General features: G+C 34.7%; 2 protein-coding genes across 3 annotated transcripts; both read left to right on the top strand.

Moving 5' to 3' along the window:
- The first annotated feature begins 1023 nt into the window (after positions 1-1023).
- On the top strand, positions 1024-12565 carry LOC117929539 (E3 ubiquitin protein ligase DRIP2-like). Of its 2 annotated transcripts, XM_034849850.1 has the most exons (7): positions 1024-1462; positions 4466-4565; positions 7422-7755; positions 7895-8400; positions 8527-8577; positions 11359-11431; positions 12158-12565. In XM_034849850.1, the coding sequence occupies exons 1-7, from the start codon at positions 1348-1350 to the stop codon at positions 12326-12328; spliced, it is 1350 nt and encodes a 449-aa protein (XP_034705741.1). In that variant the 5' UTR covers positions 1024-1347; the 3' UTR covers positions 12329-12565. The 2 variants fall into 2 exon arrangements, with proteins under 2 accessions (XP_034705741.1, XP_034705742.1); XM_034849851.1 differs by lacking the exon at positions 4466-4565 and having other exon boundaries at positions 1363-1462.
- A 1242-nt stretch (positions 12566-13807) lies between these two features.
- LOC117929468 (probable prefoldin subunit 4) lies at positions 13808-18658 on the top strand. Its single transcript, XM_034849752.1, has 3 exons — positions 13808-13918; positions 14003-14113; positions 18222-18658. The coding sequence occupies exons 1-3, from the start codon at positions 13910-13912 to the stop codon at positions 18480-18482; spliced, it is 381 nt and encodes a 126-aa protein (XP_034705643.1). The 5' UTR covers positions 13808-13909; the 3' UTR covers positions 18483-18658.
- The last annotated feature ends 997 nt before the right edge of the window (positions 18659-19655 follow it).

The raw sequence follows: 19655 nt of genomic DNA, 5'->3' as shown, positions 1-19655 counted from the left end.
AGTTTAAAGTAAAAAATAAAATAATGTATCAACTTTTAATCCATTTTTTATTTTCCTTTACTTTTTCTTTCTTTCTATTTTTCCTTTGTATTTTCTTTCCCTGCATTTTCCCCTCAAATTTTCTGAGAACCAAACATAGCCTTAATGTTTAATAGAAATAAATATTACAAAACAAATAACATAATATTTAATATTATTAAGCATTAAAGTTATATTTAGACTTAAGTAAAAAAACAAATATCATTTTAGCTCACACTCTATGATAAGACTAGTAACTACGGTTAAAAGCGTTTTTATTACTTAAAATAATATTTTAAAAAATCGGTCGAAAACGTTCTTGAACTCATATTTAATAGATGTTTCTTTTTAAAAATCCTCATATAGCCTTTAATTTCAAATAAAAAATTCATTCGTGATTCTCAAAATTATAGTTAAAGTTTACTTTTCCAAAAAAAAAACCATTTATGACAAAAATGTTATTCATAAAAAGTATTATAACTAGAAGTGATTTTATCATATTAGACAAAGCTTGTTGAAATAATATCAATTATTGTGGGGATGACTTATTATTACCAAGAATTTGTCCAAAAAACCATTTTTTGTATTATTAATTTTAAAATAAAATGATGACGCATCATTCAAATGTTGCAAAAATGGAGTTATGCTACAATATCCCTTATTTTTGTTTTTCAAATAGGCTTTTTATAGGATAACATATCAAGCATGAATAATTTTTTATTTTTTTTACTTTGTTGGTATCAGGTATGTATCTTTTTTTAAAAAATATAATATAAAATAAAATTATAAAAAAATAAAAAGGGGAAAAAAAGAGGGGGAATTTGGGTGGGGGTGGGGGGTGGGGTTATACATGTCGTCTACTTGCCCGTCTACCCACCAGCGTACTTGAGTGTATCGGACAGGAAGGGAAGTGAGAAGCGTTTTTCACATTACACGCGTACGAGAGACTCTGCTTTGTGTGTTTTTTGGCCGTGCCTTCCTTCATGGACTTTCGTTGAAACTGTCTCTTGTATAAAAGCCTCACCCTCAAGCCTCAAGCCTCAAGCCTCAAGCCTATCGCCTCACGCCTCACGCCTCATCAGCTCATCACCCACTTCAGTCCGTTCTATTCTGTTTTTCTCGAATTCCTACAATCCCCACTCACTTTTCTACCAAATTACCCTAACCCATCTCCAAATTCACCTCTGAATCTATTATTTTTCTTCCAATCAACCCCAAGATCCTGTCTCTCTCCCCACGTCCCCATAATGCCACAACCTCTCTAAAATTTCCTCGTTGTTTCTTGCTGCTTTTCTTGGTGATTCTCTGCGTTGAATCAGTGCACGAGAGATGACGAGTCAGGTGGTGAAGGTACGGCGGGAGACAATAGCAGCATGCATGACATGCCCTCTTTGTAATAAGCTTTTGAAGGAAGCTACGACAATATCTCTATGTCTTCATACGTGTAAGTCTTACTGTTATGTTTCTCTTTTTTGGCTGATTCTGATCTGCGCTCTTGTTATTTTGCATTTTAGCAGCTGGGTTTCCTTTACTTTGTGCTTATATGATACCGATTTTCATGTATTTCTTTATGTAATTTCACAATTCATACGTGTAAGCTTCACTATTGTCTTTCTCTCTTTTGGCCGATTCTGATCTGGCCTTTTGTTCTCTTGCATTTTATTAACTGGGCTTCTTTTACTTTGTGTTTCCGTGGTATGGATTTAATGTCTTTTATGCAATTTCAGAATTCATACGTGTTTGTTTCTCAATCTCCCTTTTCTTTATTATGTTGTTTTTGATCTGGGTTTGTTCTTAGCTTCCATTATATGAACTGGGTTCCTTCTGCTTTGTGTTTTCATGATCTGGGTTCTCATGTACTATTCCATATCAGAATCTTGGTTTTATGAACTGGGTTTAGATTTGTGAATTACATAGAAGAAAGAGAGAAATGCTGTGTGTTTATGATGTTGATGTGATTATCCTTTCTTTCTTTTTATTTGTTAATTTAGGAAATAAGGAACAATAAAAGCTGTATTTTTTAGGCCTTAGGGGGTCCAATTAATGTACCTGGGTTTCTCTCTGAGAAAATATTTAATCAGTCATTATGGACGTGAAAATACGGATCTGAAAACTCAAATTGAAATGATAATCAAATATCATCTGTTGAACACTGGTTGTCTGAACTTCTTAAGGTCAAAAACTGGTGACACTAGTATAGCTCTCTGAACTCTTAATTGCCTCTTCAGGAAAGCTCTTTCCTTTCCATTGGTTAACATTGCTAGTGACCATGTGGTATAAATTGTCCTTCTCTTATTCAAATTTATGTCATCTTTTTCTTCTTTCAATTGATAAACCCTTCCTCTCCAAAGCTTTTAATTCATATGTTTTGGAAAGGAATCGAAGCTTTCTTTATGGCCTTGAAGAATCTGAAGTTCTGAAAAATCTAGTTTAATTTGATTATTTCTGGACTTTATTGAAAATTGTGTAGGTTTATATCATCTAGTTAGTTCAGTTCAGTACTTCCTATGGTTCATTCTTCCATAATAAGGTTCCTGTTCAATTTTTTGATCATTTTTTTTTTCAATGTGTGTTAATTTTAGTTCTTCTCTCTCTTGTTCCTGTCACCATTGAGAAATCTGAGTTATGCCATAACCATGACAACCCTGAGTTGATTTTAATATTGCCTTATTTTTCATTCTGTATGATTTTGGTTTAATTCATTTGATTCTGTGATTTTCGTAATTCAATCTCATACTGATCTTGATGTGCTTTTTTCCTTCTGATCCTTTTCATGATGTGCATGGCTGTCAATCAACTTGTTCTCTTTATTTTTTTGCGGACTAGGGTCGTTTTTATAGTTACACAATCTATTTTGGTGGTTTTCAGTTGGCCATCATGACTAAGCTCTTTTCTTTATGAGCCTTTTTATTTTCTTGGGATCCCATCTAGAAGCTAAATTAACCTACTACTGTAGATTGTTCTCTCCTTTCTTTTGTTTTTTATTTTTATTTTTGATTGGCAAATTAAGAGAAAGAATATAGTTAGGCTCCTAAAAGGAATGGGGACCAACCAAGATACATAGGGGGTAAACAAGGCTTGCAAAGGCCAATTTAACATTTTGAATTATTCCATCCATCTGATAACTCATTTAAGAATTTGTCTCAATTTTCAGTTGCAGCATGCTACAGGTTTGACGGCCAACATTAGTAATATTGGAAGGATGTTATTTTTTTTGTTAATTATGGTCATTAACGTGGACTAAGTAGTAGCTGTAATTGAATTTCATTAGGTGTTAGCCGTCTCTCTATATGGAGTTGATACATTCTAATCTATATATATTTATTACAGCTTATTTGTTCCAGTGGAATTCATTTCCTTAGCAGCAAGCTGCTGTCATAGAAACCACCTTTGGTCTAGGCTGTTGGCAACTCCTACTTGTTTTCACATCAGATCTTTTCCATATTCACAATTCTCTATGTTAGTAGTTACAAAATGGGAGGAAGTTGTTTATAGCATATTTCCTGCATGAGAGAAGCATATGCATCACTATTGTCATTAGCTGTACTTATTGGAAGCCGCTGTTATATATTATGTCTTCTTCTGGATGCCATTGATATCAATTGCAATAAATAACTTAATAAAAAAATGGAACCTTAAGAATAAATTTGTTGATTTGGTAGCAACTTGTATTATTTCCCTATAACTTTCCTTGCTAGCTGGCTTTCCAATTTGATAGAAACATTTTTTATGATACATTAATTTTCATTTCAGAGGAATGTCCTTTTCTTTTCCTTTTTAATTAATATATGATATTACCCATAGAAGGCATAGGGCAAATCCAATGGATAGATACACAGAGGAAACAAAGTTCACCTGGAAAATTTACGGATATCTGGTCTATGCTTCGAGTAATTGAGATGCTTAAGCATGCATTAATGTTCTGTTTTTGATGCAAGATATTGGCAGAGATACCTTTGGCAAATGTGCCCAATTTCATAATTTCCTTTATGCCTCCCAATTTTGAGTTGCTAAGGAAGTTTAATGTTTCTTCACATTTTGAAATCCTAATTATCATAGCTTGGATAGAATCCTATTGTGATTGCAATTTTTCCTTTTTCTTTTCTTTTTTCTTATAGGCACTGTTAGAGTGTAATTTATGTTTCCTTTTTCATCAATAACTATAATGGTCCTGTATGATATGCTACTTAGAGAACCAAGAGAAAAATTTTCAGATCTCTTGTCATCTCCTTTGTTCTTGTGCCATCACTATGTTTCTTGCATTTGGTGATGAATTAAGAACATGGAGTGCTGCCTTTTTTTTTTGGGGGGGGGGGGGGGGGGTTGCATTAATTATACATTGCTAGCAGTGAAGGGCATAAAGTTACGAGTCCTTTATCTCCTGAAAGTGTTATTGACTTGTTCAATATGTAATTTTTTATGCATTGAATTTTCAACTCCAAACCAGTTTGCAGGAAATGCATTTATGAGAAGCTCTCAGATGAAGAGGTAGATTGCTGTCCTGTATGCAATATTGATTTGGGCTGTGTTCCTGTGGATAAACTCAGGTCAGTCCTGTCTGAACTGTAACTAGGCTTCACTCTCTCCTTCTCCTTGTCCCTCTGGTTTAGAAATTCAAGGAGATACACATGCACATTCACAAATGTGTTTTAAGACAATGGATATGAATGCACGCACATAGTCCTCAGTGGCAAGGATCTACCATATACATGCTGTACTTTCAAATTTGCTTTAGTAATATGAATGTTTGGTTTTTGATAAGGCATGTAGATCCTTAAATCTTATTGTTCAATTTTAGGAATTTATATCAAAACATGTTATTTTATGAACCTAATAAGTGGAATTAGTTTTACTATGCAAAGATAATGATGGTAATAGTGATTGAACATTGTTCTAAAGATCTTTTAATGGATTTCATAGTTCCCTACAATCTCGATTGGTTGTCCAAATACCTTAAATGAACCCAAACCTGAAACCAAATATGAAGTAGAATAAAGGCAGTGTCACTTTACATCACCTTCGATGATCCCATTCAAAAGCCTAGGGTTTTGATGTAACACTATAGAGCAAGTTGAACACTTGTCAGATGCTCGAAAAGAACAATGATAAGGAAAGAGTTCTCAAACAGTTTGTCCACTTGGAAGAAGCTATCTGGTGTTGGTAGACAAATCTGCATTAACCTTTCGTCCCCACACCTCTTGTTTCTCTATGGTTGTTAAGGAGAGCAAGAACCTCAACATGATATCATTACCAACCCTAGTTGGCTTAGAGAACGTTAATTTTACTTCCTTCTTAAGGTTCTTAAACAAGCCTCCGATTTTAACTTGGCCTGGATAACTGAGGCAACTATTTTTGAAGTTAAATTCTCTGATCAACTGGTGGTGCCTCAGCTTAGGAACACAAGGAGGTCATTGATTACCAACTTGCAATTACCCAAAATATAATGAGCCTCGGTCACCAAGGTCACCTAGTAGGCAATTATCCCTAATCATCACCTCTTGGTTGGACTACTCAAAAACTACAGATTGTTTAATGGAATCAATGGGTACACATCACGAGTCTTGTAATGCTTTAAAGGTATCCTTCTCTCTGATCATGGAGAGAATTATTAGTCACAGCATCCACTTTTCCTAATAGAGGGACTTTCACAGCAACAAAATAAAGGGGTTTCAGAATAGCTTGAACCTTCCCAATAGAGTTGATGGAGGAAGCTGGACTGGATTAGTGTTTGTTTGCATACTAAAGACTAGCTTGGGTTGGTTTTTGGGAGGCTGACTTGGTAGCTTTCTTTTTGGATCTTAGTCAAATTTGTGTATTTTTCTGTTGATATAGTCAGGAAGATACAGATTTGGTGATGACCTGAGGGCTTAACACCTCTAGTTGCCTGTGGGGATATGCACATCGTATAAGAGAGCCGTGGCCTCTCTCCCATTGGACCTGAACACTTCCAGCCAACTTCCAAACATCTTCAACTATTTATATTGATACCCAGCTACTTACACTCTCAAACCATCATGTTGTTTCCTTCACTTTTTTCAACAACTAGTTGCTTTTCGCTTTGTGAATTTAATGCACTTGCTTAAATAGGTAATTTTTCTTTTCCTTTTTTTGGCTTTTGCAGCAGACCTTTTATATATATATAATAAGCACTAATGACATTGTGCATGAGGCCTATTGGGATCAGGAGAACCTTTTGTTTTGTTTGTTCTGTTTATTTATTAATTTTTTTTCTATCAGCTCATCTCTGTCATTGCTTTGGTATAAATGATCCTCCTTCATACTAATATATACATACCCATCTTTACTTATCAGAAAAAAAACAAAAAACAAAAAATCCTCCTTCATCTCCATAAAACCACAAAATTTAAGATATTATAAGAGTCGATGACAGGCTGCTCTAGGTCATTGTCAAGTTTCTATTTCTTCAAACATTTTCTGATGTATGCTGGTTTTTCATTTTTTCCCCTTCTAATTTAGACCAATATCCAGATATTGCTGCAACTGGTGATTTTCCAATTTGGCCCCATTTGGCATTAGGGAAACTAGATGTGGTATTGGTTATCTAAAGGCCTACTCTATTGAAGTTGATGCATTGTCAATAACTACAATGCTGAGATTCACTTAAATTCACAGCTACAAAATTACAGACCCCTTGGGAATATTGATTCAATTCCTTCTCTCTTCGAGACTTCTGTCGGACTAAGGCACCCTTTATCTGGAAAAGCTGAAAGAAATCACACCTGGAGTTGGAATGATCTAGGGCTTCTGATTCACAGGCTACGAGAAGGCCTTCTAACTCTTCTTTCATAATTGCCTTAAAGGGTATATGGTATAAGATCAATTGGTTGTGAACCTTGCAACACCGAGCATTGGTACTTCATTGTAAATAACTACAATGCAGAGATTCACTTAAATTCACAGCTACAAAATTCTGGAGTTATTTCCAGAATTCTTGAATATTTGATTTGACAAACAAAATCCACATATATTCTGATGTTCTGGTTATTCCCAATTACTACAAACAATTCAAAAATTCCAAGTTTGTAACTGTATATATTTATAAGCCTCCAAAATGAAGGAGGCGCCTTTTTTCAGTTGCCTTCTGTTTTTTCTTCTTTTGCGGAACTTTGCTTTCAGCCAGATAGGCTGGCTACACAAACTTTATTCATCTGATAATGCAAATGCTAAAACAGTTTAGATTACAGGCTCCCCAATCATTAGTGTGTGCTACCTCTAACAGCATTTCCACCTTCAGATAATTTTTTTTTATCCCCTAGCATCTGTCTTTTGGGTTTTTATGGAAAGATTATGGTTAAAACAGTTAAGACATTTTTTGTATGTTCTGGGGACTTGTGTTTAGATTTTCTCATATTTACTTAAGTGTGCTTGATAATAATATGCAGGCCTGACCACAATTTGCAAGATATAAGGGCCAAAATTTTTCCTTTCAAAAGAAGAAAGATCAGTGTTCCTGAAGTTATGCCTCCAATTCCACTGCCAGTTAAAAGGAAGGAAAGATCACTTTCATCTTTGGTCGTAAGCACTCCCCGAGTATCAATGCAGACTGGCTTGACCGGAAGGAGAACAAAAGCTGTTGCAAGAAAGAGTACTGCTCTACGAGGTTCCAGTTTTTCCATTGTGGAACCCATTAAGAAAGAGGAAGATTCTGTGGAAGATTGTCCAGAAAGCTCAAGCTCACCTGAGTCTCGAAACAAAGTTGCTCAAACTAAGAAGCAGGTAAAGGAGGCAAGGAGTTTTGACTCTTTGGGCTTGTGTGACAAACTTCAAATTGGTTTCATTGAGCTATCCCTTTTAGGTAATGATATATTTGCCATACTGTGATAACACCTCTGCATTATTGTTAAATCAATTGTAGAATTCTTCCATATCTGAAGCTTCAAAAGATCAAAAGCCTAATAAAGATACTGAGAATGATGCTGATCCATGGGATGGAAAAGTTGATCTGTGGACACCCTTAAACTGTCTTGTTGAAGCTGCAAACAGAACCAAGTCCTCTAAATTTAATTCTCAAGGGACGTCTCTTGCTAAGTCGGAACCATTTAATGCTCCTGACAGTGAAGTATATATGCCTAAAACTAAAGCTAAAGCAGAGCCACTGAATGCCGCTGATGGTGAAGTCTGCATTCCTAAGACCAAAATGAAGGAGCATGGACACAAAATAAAAGTTCAAGATGATAAGAATGGAGCCGCCTTGCTTCCAGGACCAGTGAAACGTAGAAGAATGCGTGCAGTGGGCCGAAAAAGAATATCTGCATCTGGGGAAATGTGCACCCCAGCACAAGTTGTGCTAAGTGCTGCAGGGGCCAAACGCGGCAGAAGAAATTGTCCAATTTGGTTCTCATTAGTTGCTTCTGAAAACCAGTAAGAAATCACTTTGATCATGAAATTTAATTATCATAGGTATTTCTTTTGAGGGGGAGCTTGATTTATGATTTCTTTAAATTTTTTTATTTTTATTTTTGCTGATTATATGGTTAATGGATTCAGGGAAGGAAATGGTCCCTTGTCAAAGATACCTGCATATTACTTGAGGGTAAAGTGAGTATATTTGGTTCCACCACCTGCTTTCTGTTTTTCTGCATTTTTCCCTTTTTTGATAAGATAAATTTGGCATTCGAAGTTTTTTTTTTCCTATTTCATTCTATTTGTTTACTTTATTATGCTCCACATTTCTGTTGTATAGGAACATCTTTAAATGTCATCCTGGAAGTAGGATTTGTGGGTTAATGTTGGTATATATTTTGTTTTATTATCATTATCATATATGTATGATTCTGGAGGAGGAGGAACTCTACTGGAAGAAAAAAGTGACTGAAAGAAAGACTTCATTGGAAAATATAGGAAAAACACCTTATCCACCGTGCCCACATACACATGCACACAGGCACACGCATGCATGCCAACACACATGAGATAGTTAAGAGCTTTGTGGCTTGCTGTAACCTGGAACTTCATATTGTCAAATGGAGTTTTCAGACAAAATGTGCATTTCATATTTTACCTAATTGACATACTCTATGACCATGAAGTTATGACCACATCCAAGGAAAACTCTTGAACAGGACTAGATTCACCAATTCTCATCCTTAATGGATGCTAAATTAGTTTGCTAAGTGCATAATGCATGGACATGGTGAAGATAAAATAAGAGAACAACAAAGACCTCTTGAATAGCAACAAACTCAGGAATTTACATGACTCTTTCAAAAAATCCATGAGTAAGACGATATAAGTTTCTCCTCATCTGGAAATTTGGTTTCAAAAATAGGGTTTTGGAGGCAGAAGAAAATGTTATATGCATACTGTTGTCCTTACAGTTTGAAGCATCGTTGGTGTACATCACAGTATCACAGTATTACTGTATTCTTTACTGCTGTCTATGAGGACTTCATTTGTCCCTTTGATTGATTAATACTTTGATGTCAAGATGAAACATAGCCCGCTTGCTGCTTTAGAGGTAAATTGTGTCGTGAATAGAAGGATCATGTATTTTTGCTAGTGTTACTTTCTTTTGTTATATGAATAAGATGAGCAAAGACATTCTCATTCGTGATAGGCAAAATAGGACTTATATAGTAATTACAAATAGGGAGCAGGATACCCTTTCCAACATTGTGTTTTTGGATATCTTCTAGGAAGTATTTTCTATCTCTACTTTTAGGAGTAAGATATGTTTTAAGTCAAGAATAGCTCATTTTGATGTAAGATCTGCACACTCCCTAAGAGGATAAAACCATTTGAAACCTTTTGACTATTATGATATTTTTATTGAAAATATCATCCCAAGCACATAAACATCCTTTGATATCTCTCAGAAAACTGCTGACCTTTATGTAGATCCAAAATGGAGCAAGTGGAGTAATTTAGCATTAATAATATTGTCAGGTGGTAAGCTCAAGAGTATCTAGGGCTCTGGGCTGCATCAAAATAATAAAAAAATCAATGCATTGAAAGAAACAGATAAAATAAGAAATTTCTTTTTTATATTGATTTCCTATTTACAGACACCCCACTTGATATTTATGCAGATTAAGTTCCTTTTTTTCACATTAATGTGATTCTTTTTTTTCTTTTTTCTTTTTTTAATTTTGTTGCATCCGCTTTTATGATGAAACATGATATCATTATTTTGTGTATCAATTATATCTTGACAAGAGAGGTTTTAAATTACTTCAAAGTTTCCCAACAAGATTGTTCAGCTTCTTTAGAACATCTGTATTAAGTGATGTATGAATTGTTCTGAACCATAAAATTGTCAAGATTTGGGAGTAAATCATAAAATATGGTGAAAGTATAAATCAAGAATGAAGTATCTTTTCAATTTTAAATCTAATTTAATTTAATTTAATTGTGCAGTTTATAAACAAAAGTGAGTTTTCCAATATTCTTTTACAAGATCAAGGAATTTTTTCTTCTTTCATTTAGACATCACTTGAAACAATTATAATATTGCAACTAATTCCTGAATTAGTTACCAACTTTGAGGTACATTAGAGTAAATTCCCGAGTTACTGAATTGCATGAAACTAGATCAGATTTAGCACTTGAAGAATTTTGTTATCAGTGGGATAAAATTTTTTGGTTCTTGAGATTTATGTCACAGGATGCTTCAAATGACCCTCCCCGTGGTCTTATATAGAGTCTAGGAAGCTTCTGGAGACTCCTACATTAGTGGGAAGAGTGTGGAAGGTTCTAGAGATGCCTAGAGAAGTTCACACATCTCTACACTATGGTGGAAGGCATGAGAGGAGTCTAAGGCTTTCTAGAAAAATCTAGAAATTTCTTGTATATTCTTGTACATAACTCTTGTACATAGAATTATGTAGGGTGTTCTAGAATTTTCTTGGTTTGTAAGGAACCCTCCAAGGTTCCAGAGAGTTCCATTGGTGCCTATAAATAGGTAAGGCCCTCATTTAGCCAAGGCACCACCCAAGATCCTAACCAACCAAGCAAGTGAGTTCCCAAAAGCACTTATAAAGCTTCCTTTGAGCAATAAAAGCTTCCATTCTTTAAACGTCACCTACTACACCTTCTAAAGTTTCCAAGTCGTGAGCATCTTAGCCTAGTAAGCTAAGCATTGGGAGTAAGGCTAACTTAGTAAGCTCTGTTTGATTTTTATCTTGCTCATTGAATTAGGATATCACCTATTACGCAAACATTACAAAATGGGCCTTCTTTATGACCATGTTCTTGCAATTATAAATCCTGCAATTTTGTCTGTCAAATTTTCAGAACATGATAATGAGGTTGGCATCAACATTGATGTTTTTACCGGTAAATTCTCGCCTGCACTCATGTTTTTCTATTTTTGCATTGCAGGGATGGTAACTTGCCTGTCTCATTTATTCAGAAGTACCTTGTAAAGAAACTTGATCTGACCAACGAAGCTGAGGTAAGCACTTATTTTACCTTCCCTGACAGCTAGAAATGTCTGGGTGTGTCTTTGTCTGTGCTCCTTACAAAGATACTGTTAGTTGTTAAATGCATGAATCCCCTTCCTGGTTATTGTTTGCTAAAAGCAGGAAACTTAACATTTTCAAAAGAATTAGAGGGAAGCCAACAAATGTTAAGCTTTGAGGTCTTACACTTTCCTGGAGATTCATGGCAATGGATTTGAAGGAGAGTTTATTCCAGTTGCTTATTTGTTCCTATAGTCCTCATCCTTAGGAGTTTGCTCACAGCTTGATAACTCCACTGCCGGCATGCTGCTTAGAAACCAGTAATGTAACGACCCGTTCCCTCCCATGTAAATACCGTCCACTTTGAATTTACTAGGCCGTCACAACTTTAAAACCCGTCTATATGATTAAAAAGAACTCTACCATATATATATATATATATATATAGTATCAGAAACTTGTTCTGCTATCTGATATGGAATAGAAGCATCTGTGAGTGGTAGCCGCATGATCCCAGATTCCCAATTCATCTATTTTCAGAAATCTTGGCACCAAAACATCACAAACTAGATCTTTTTTCTTTTCTTTTGGACCAAACACAGGTCAAATCATTTGCATCCCAGAAGATTTGTCCTTTGTCATCAACACCTTCCAATTAGCCAAAGCAGTATGTTGTGTGTTTGATTTGCTGATTGTGTCTGTTAATTGTGTTGGTGAAGGTGGAGATAAGGTGCCAGGGTGAAGCAGTGGTTCCGACGCTGCAGCTGCAGAAGTTGGTGGAGCTATGGCTGCGAACAGCATCGACATCCAAAAGAGTGGCAACATCAGTAGGCACCTCAGCCAAGGAATTTGTGATGGTCTTGACATACACAAGGGTCCAAGCCCGTTGAAGACACAAACAAACCTCTATCATTCTTCTTCTCCATCTTCATTATTTAAATCTTCAATAATATATGTCCCCTTGTAGGATGTCATAAAAATCCACCCATTTTCTGGGTGCACTATGTGTGAACGGTGTGATTAAGCCACAATTTTCCAAAAAAAATTCTGTACAATGTACACCCTTTTTCATTGCTCTTAGCAATGATCCGGAAACAATTAGAAATTTTCTGTTTACCATTTGGATATAATTGCATCTCTCTCCTGGTGGCTGAGCTTCTTTGAAAAATGGAAATTGAAAATTGTATTAAGTATTTTAATCATAATCCCATAGATTTTCTGTTTTATGTTCTCAAAAGTAGAAACTTTTGTATAAAAAAAATATGGACATGTATTATGTTCTTAAAAATTAATTTCAAAAATTTTACAATTTGAGGTAGTAAAAGGTTTCTGGTGTCTCAAATTTTTAGTTAAGATTCAAAAATTATAATAGTTTTAATGTAAATTTTTAAGAATTTTCGTATTTAATATTAAAGTTATTATTTGTATTTTACAAACATTTAGGTGATGTTTGTTTTTTTATAACTCATTAAAAGCAATATAATTAGATTGAATATATTGATAATCAATTCTTTTTAATTATATTGGTTGATATTAATGTTATTTTTAGTTGAATAAAAAAAAGTCTAATATTTTGGATTTTTCAATTCAACTAAAAAATAAACACTATTTTAAAGTGTGTTTGGCAAGTTTCTACATGTTTTTAATGAAAATGTTTTCTTAAAAGTATTTTGATGATAATCATTTATTAAGAGTGTGTTTAGTAATATTTTTAATCATTCTAATACTTTGAATAAAAAAAATTTTGAGTATTAAAAATATTATAAACCCTTCCTAAAATTATTGTCAAACAGGTTTTAAGTATTTTTTTAAAAACACTATAAATGATTTTTGAACAATACAAATGATTTTTTGGATTTTTAAAAGTATTTCATAAATTTTATAAAATACTTTTTTTTTTCAAAAACATTTTTAGCTTTTAGAATCACTCTAATATGATATGAGATTATTATAATTTCATTAAAATAAATAAATAAATAAAAACTACAATCAAAGGTGACTCATTGTTTATATTTAAAAAATTTATTATTAGAATTATAATATATAAACTTTGGAGGGAAACAAGTATAAAATGTATATATTTAAATATTAAGGATTTATAAGATATTTATTTTAGGGATACAAAATGATTTTAGAAAAATGCTAAGTAAATGTTAGATAGCATATTGCAAAGCATTTTTATTTCTAGAAATCAAAATTGAAAAGGGATTAGAAAATTGTCTCACTCTCTCCTTTTTTTTCTTTTTTCTTTTTTTGTTTGTGATTTCCTATTAATAATAATAATAATAATTGAAAAAAATAATAATAATTTTTGGAAGACGGTTATTATTTTCATTTGTCCAGCCAAACGGCCCACTTCTATTTGACTGATGCCCGACCGCATTGAGATCCAGGCCAAGCCCTTCTACTAGTTTCCATTTCTACACGCCCTTTTCCTCGACCCCAGCCCTCGTCGCCTTCATCTATCAAATATGCAACAGGTATGTAAAACCCTACCAAAACCCTAATTTTTTTCGTTCTTACTATTTTCTTCATAATACTGATAAGGCATTACAACATGGAAGAGTGGAGGATCTGAAACAGAGGTGACATGGGAGGATCAGCAGAACATTAACAAATTCGGAAGACTAAACAACAGATTTCACGAGCTCGAAGATGAGATCAAGATGGCCAAGGTAATAAAGAAAAAAGAAAGGACTTTTCTGTTTTCCTTTTCGATCTATGATTTTTGTTAATTTTTTAAAAATTTGCTTCTATTTTTTAACTGTGTTTTTATGCTAAATTTGAGCTCGGTTTTAAAAATTAGAGGGAACCCTGATTTGTTTTTGTCTTCATTTGGTGGGTTTATTGAATAAAGTTCTTCTTTTCACTGGATTTTTCTGTTAGTTTTCGGATTAGGGTTCTGATTCTGGATCTTGAGTTATTCACTGTATTGCATGATCTTAAATGGATTTTAAAAACCTACAGAAGGGCTTTTTTCTACCTCGTTTTTCTATGGGTATTAGGAAAAAAAAGATTCTTTCTTTCAATTTCATATGGGATTTACTTGATTGCTGTTGATTTCTGAATATTAGAAAAACGCAGCTTTACCTTTTAAGTTTGATGGATATTAATAGAAGAAATATGGATTTGGGCTTAACTTTTGTGATTGGTGAAAGTGAAGTGAGAAAAGTTGGAAAATAGTGGTCACTGGTGTGCTAGGAGCTTGTTTTTATAAATATAACACATTTAAATTTAAATAAAATGGAGAAATGGAGCTAAAAAATGCACTTGAAGCAGAGAAGCAATGGAGACATCTTAAAGGCAAGTGTAGAATTTGAAATTGGTTTTTCTTGTCTGAATTCCAAAGCAATGTAACATTTACATGTTGAAAAATGCTTGCATTGTATAGCGTATGTACGATACACTGTAACTATGAGATTCAGATTTAAAATATTTATTAGAGACATTTCTGTTTGTGAAGATTAGAAATGATTTTGCTACAAATCATCACTAATCTCACATGCCTTGTCATGCACAAGGGCATATGCCACAAATTGAAATGATCTGGGAGGGTGTTGGAAAAGCAGTTAGCTAATGATGTTGCTAGCTTTCCATGATCCTATTTGATTGACATCTTTGTTTATCTACACCAATGATGCTCACAGTGAAAAGATGTGAAAGTTTTCTTCTGTCAGCGAGATATTTTATATTGGATAAACTAAAGGTTGGTTGCATGATGTTTTAAGAGCAATCATTAGATTGAAGGAAGCAATATAACACACTCAAACAATGCAAAAATGAAAAAAAAAAACAAAAGAAAGACCTTATTGTGAACTCTTTGAAAAACTTTGATGTTGGAAATATAATCTGTTTGTCTTACTGAGGTTAAAAGTGGCTAAACTTTAATGAATTTTCTCCTACATTTGGTCTTGGGATTCATTTGTTCATGGGTTAACTTTGAGTTCTACTCTTGAGCATAATAGCTCGTCCTTATTTTTGGTTCACATTATGTATCATTTCTCGTGGACGTGAATTTCAAGCATCTAGCATCTCATTTAACACCACTGCCAAAGTGCATCTTCTAAGTCTTTTCCATAAAATTGTTTCCTAATATTGGTTTCCATACTTGATAAAATAGACAACATTTATATGCATGTATCATTCTTCTATGCTTCTTACAACTGCATTTCTCTGTTTTTGCATATTTAAGAAGTTGGGCTAGATCCACAGATTGTTGATGTAGCCTCAGGCTGAGTTTGTGACAAACCAATCTTGCATTGAGCTGGATCAGCTTGGCAATTGAAAATGCTAAAATTTTGTGAAAATGGAAGTTTCTTTGAAGATTACTTAAGAAAATATAAATTGTATGTGTGATTGATTGTGTACAAATGAGATATATTTGCCCAAACCAACTGTAGCATTCAAGATTGAAAATTGTACTTAGTATTGGTTTCTCTTCTGAACCTAAGTTAGTTTTCTCTATTACTCAAGTTGGCATGTTTGGTTATGTCCTTCAAACATTTTTCTCAACTCTACTTAATGATGCTTTATCTCAACTACTTATTTCAGTCATGTGAATCAGTTTGCACCTTTCTACCCTATGTAGTGTCATTTCTTTCATTGAGTCCTTCACTTCAATGTCCTCTCTATCAAGTTCTCTGGCACATTTCCCCTTATTCTTGTAGTACCCATTAACTTGACCTATGTCAACCAATATTAATGAAAACACATGTTCCTGTTATGCATGGCCACAACACAAGGATCAGTAACAGAAAAGGAAAAGGTCATATTTAGTTCTCTATCTCCTTGAGGAATCAAGCCCTTCTAGGTAAGTAGGTGTGGAGGTTGCCTTGAGAGAACAACACTTTTTGGTATAGGGTCATCCTAATTATTTATAGGTTGCGCCCCCAATGGTTGGGATCCAACTTTGTTGTTAGGTGCTCACATTGTTCCCCCTGAAAGCCATTTGTCAACTCTTAAACAATTTTTCTAATTTCACACCATACTTGGTGAGAAATGGCACAAAAATTCGTTTTTAGGAGAATGCTTTGCTAGACAAATGTCCTCTCAAGCTTCAATTTCCAAATATTTTCAAAGTTACAAGGACTAGAGATATGCCTGTTTCGTCAAAACCTTTATGACCCAAAGATTGAATATCTAATTAGCCTCCCTTCATTCCTACCTCATGCAAATATATCACCTTCCCTTCTAGATAAAAGAGTTTAGTCATTAACACCCTCAATATTTTCTCTATGAGCTCTTTCTATAAAGCTCTCTTCGTTTTTCCTCACTTTCCTGTTATGACCTCTTTTGCTTTAACTAAGTTAATCTGGAACTCAAAAGCTCCACCAAAGGTTAATCTTTTGTTTGGCTTGTGGCTACCAAGAAGGTTAATACCAACAGCTTCAATTGAGGAGGCCTTACAAAGTTCTTGGCCCGAACCATTGTGTTATGTTCTTGAAGAGTAGTAAATCAGCCAACCATCTTTTTTCTTCATTGCCCCACTGCACTTTTACTTTGGTATAGATTGTTATGCATGGCCAATGTTGAATGGTTTCCCCTTGAGGCATTGTAGAGATGTTGGGAATCTCTTTTAAGGGCTTTAAAAGCCTAACAAAAGGGAAGGCTCGCATATGGTTATTTTATCCTTGATATGGTTTATATGGTTGGAGAGGAATGCAAGGATTTTTGAGGATAAATGAAGATCTGTGGATGCCATCTGGGACAATTTACTGTTTCCTCCTCCCTATGGGCCTCGGTCACCAAGCCTTTTGTAGATATTCCTTTGTATCTTTTAATGCAAAATTGGAAGAGTGCTTGCCACTCAATTAGGTCGAAGAAGAAAGTTATGATTGATTGGTTACCCTCCCTAGTAGGTTTGGTAAAGTTAAACTTTGACGAGTGTTCTTTGAGTAAACCCTAGTCAGATATGTACTAGAGGTGTGACTGGAGATCACTCTTATCCATGATTAAGAGCTTATTCTAAGCATGAAGAAGCGGAGTTGGCTAATGAGATATAAATATTGGCATTATTGGACAACATGCAACAAGCCAAAGCTTTATGCCTATCCAATCTAACTGTAGAGGGAGATTTTGACTGTAATATCTTGGATGAGTAACAGAGAAAGAGATCCATGGAAGTTTGTGAAATGGATGCACAAAATCATAGATGTTGCTAGCGAGTTGGGTTGTTCCTTCTCTTTGATTCCTTGTTCAGCTAACCAAGTCACTAAGTTAACCAAATAAGGAGCAAAGCATTTAGCCTCCTTTTTGGAGATTTCCCTCCCCCTTGAGTGTCTTAATGTTTCTCTACTGTATGTATATCGGTTTTCTCCTAGTGAGGTTGGCTAGTTTTTGTGGATCTGGTTACTTGGTCACTTTCTAATGAACCTTTGTACATCATTTTTATAGATTGCTTGTCTTTGTATTCATCACTTGATTGATGAATGAAGATGTTTGTTTCTGATTTTAAAGAAAGTTATCTATCTTGCAGTTTGGTCCATTCCTCTTGCAGCATGACATCACAATATAAGTGACCCAGCATTGCACTAAAAGAAATAACGCCAATGAAGTAATGGATTATCTTTGCTTGTGGATGAAATGACAATTACTGTCTTGATATATGGAATCAAACAATATATATTACTCCCTCCTGTGCAAAAAATGTTCTGTTACTTACTGCCATGAATTGTGTCAGATCTTTCCATACCTGTTCCATCTCTTTATAAGTAATTAAAACATTGGTCAATCTGTGTACGTTTAGTTGACATCCCCTTTTAACTTAATGGCTTATTTCTTCAGGAAACAAATGAAAATCTGGAGGATGCAAGCAATGAGTTGATTCTCACAGACGAGGAGATGGTCCGCTTCCAGATAGGAGAGGTTTTTGCTCATGTGCCGAAGGAAGAAGTTGAGGAGAGAATAGAACAGATGAAAGAGGTGACTAGTAAGAAGTTGGAGAAACTAGAGGAGGAGAAGGATTCTGTAGTTGCACAGATGGCAGAACTGAAAAAGATTTTGTATGGGAAGTTTAAGGAGTCAATCAATCTAGAGGAGGATTAGTGGGAAGTTCAAGCATTCCCCCCATCTGGCTCCTTCTCTTTTAATATTGTGTGTTTCCCTGTCGCTAGGATGTATGTGGGGAATTGTTGATTATTTTTCTTTACAATATGATATCAATGGCTCATTTGAGGATTATTCCCATTTGCCGTCTTTACCGTCAATTCACGGCTTCCCTTGAAAATTCATTTGTTTCCTCAGCATTTTCATTAAAGATATCTTTCACAAAGTCATGCTACAATGCACTTCCTTTTCATATATAAGGAGAGAGATCCTTCTCAATCAAACTATATTGGGAATCCTTGAATTCCCATCTAGTCTGAATGCTCACCATGAAAGAATCCAACTCAGGCTCACAGTGGAATGAAACGTTGATTTGGCATTTGCCCTGAGCAGTGTATTCTTGGCGTTCGCTTCATGGGTTTGATGATATTTTGGGTTTTTTTGCATCTTATAACAAAGATGATATATCCCTTCTGATCCTACTTTCCTTTAGGTCATGGTTTCACGTCCCATGAAAGTGGAACCACCCCATACCATGTACTCTTGGAACATTCAAAAAGCTAGACATTTGTCTGTCAATGAATTGGCCTTAATGTATCAAGAAAAAATAAAATATATTACTCAAGCTGAATCTTAATCCATGTGTTAACCAAAGAACCCAGTCCGTCAACATAACAGCTTGGCCCCAAATTATTTTAAGAGAATGTAGGCTGTCAAGACAAGACCACAACTTGTCCCATTTGTAAATGAAAAACCAGCTAAAACCAGGTAGTCAACAGCTGCCCTGCCTCAATACTCAAAAGCAATTTCCCCTAGAGAGCAATATGTTCTTTATTTCCATTGTCTTAAGAAATGGAAGCATGGGCTCATCCAAGCCTAGTCATAATTGTAGTTTACATGAATTTCACCCTTTCTTCAGGCGATTGCTGTCACTTGGGGCTGATTGATGATGTATCCTGGGAGCAACAAGTCTAACAACACAAATGAATCTCACTTTCTATGTTTCGGTAGGTTTATATTCTCGGCACCATCATCAGGAAGAGGCAACTAGTTTCACAATACTATTCATTATGCGGCTTAAATTTGCAGAAAAAGCAATCAAATGGTTCTAAGTTTTAACAATAATAATTGCTAGATACCATTTGCATTTCACATTAGAAACATGATTCTTAA

The sequence above is a fragment of the Vitis riparia genome, chromosome 14 (assembly GCF_004353265.1).
Source record: "Vitis riparia cultivar Riparia Gloire de Montpellier isolate 1030 chromosome 14, EGFV_Vit.rip_1.0, whole genome shotgun sequence".
NCBI classification, from domain to species: Eukaryota; Viridiplantae; Streptophyta; class Magnoliopsida; order Vitales; family Vitaceae; genus Vitis; species Vitis riparia.
The sequence above is the reverse complement of the archived record's forward strand: the minus strand, read 5'-3'. Positions and strand labels throughout refer to the sequence as shown.

Excerpts from the sequence above, each read along its gene's own strand:
- LOC117929468 (XM_034849752.1), top strand. Across the intron at positions 14,114-18,221 it reads ATGAGATCAAGATGGCCAAG|GAAACAAATGAAAATCTGGA; the intron begins GTAATAAAGAAA and ends TTATTTCTTCAG.
- LOC117929539 (XM_034849850.1), top strand. The coding sequence starts at position 1,348 with ATGACGAGTCAGGTGGTGAAGGTACGGCGGGAGACAATAGCAGCATGC. Across the intron at positions 8,578-11,358 it reads GCATATTACTTGAGGGTAAA|GGATGGTAACTTGCCTGTCT; the intron begins GTGAGTATATTT and ends TTTGCATTGCAG. Across the intron at positions 11,432-12,157 it reads ATCTGACCAACGAAGCTGAG|GTGGAGATAAGGTGCCAGGG; the intron begins GTAAGCACTTAT and ends GTGTTGGTGAAG.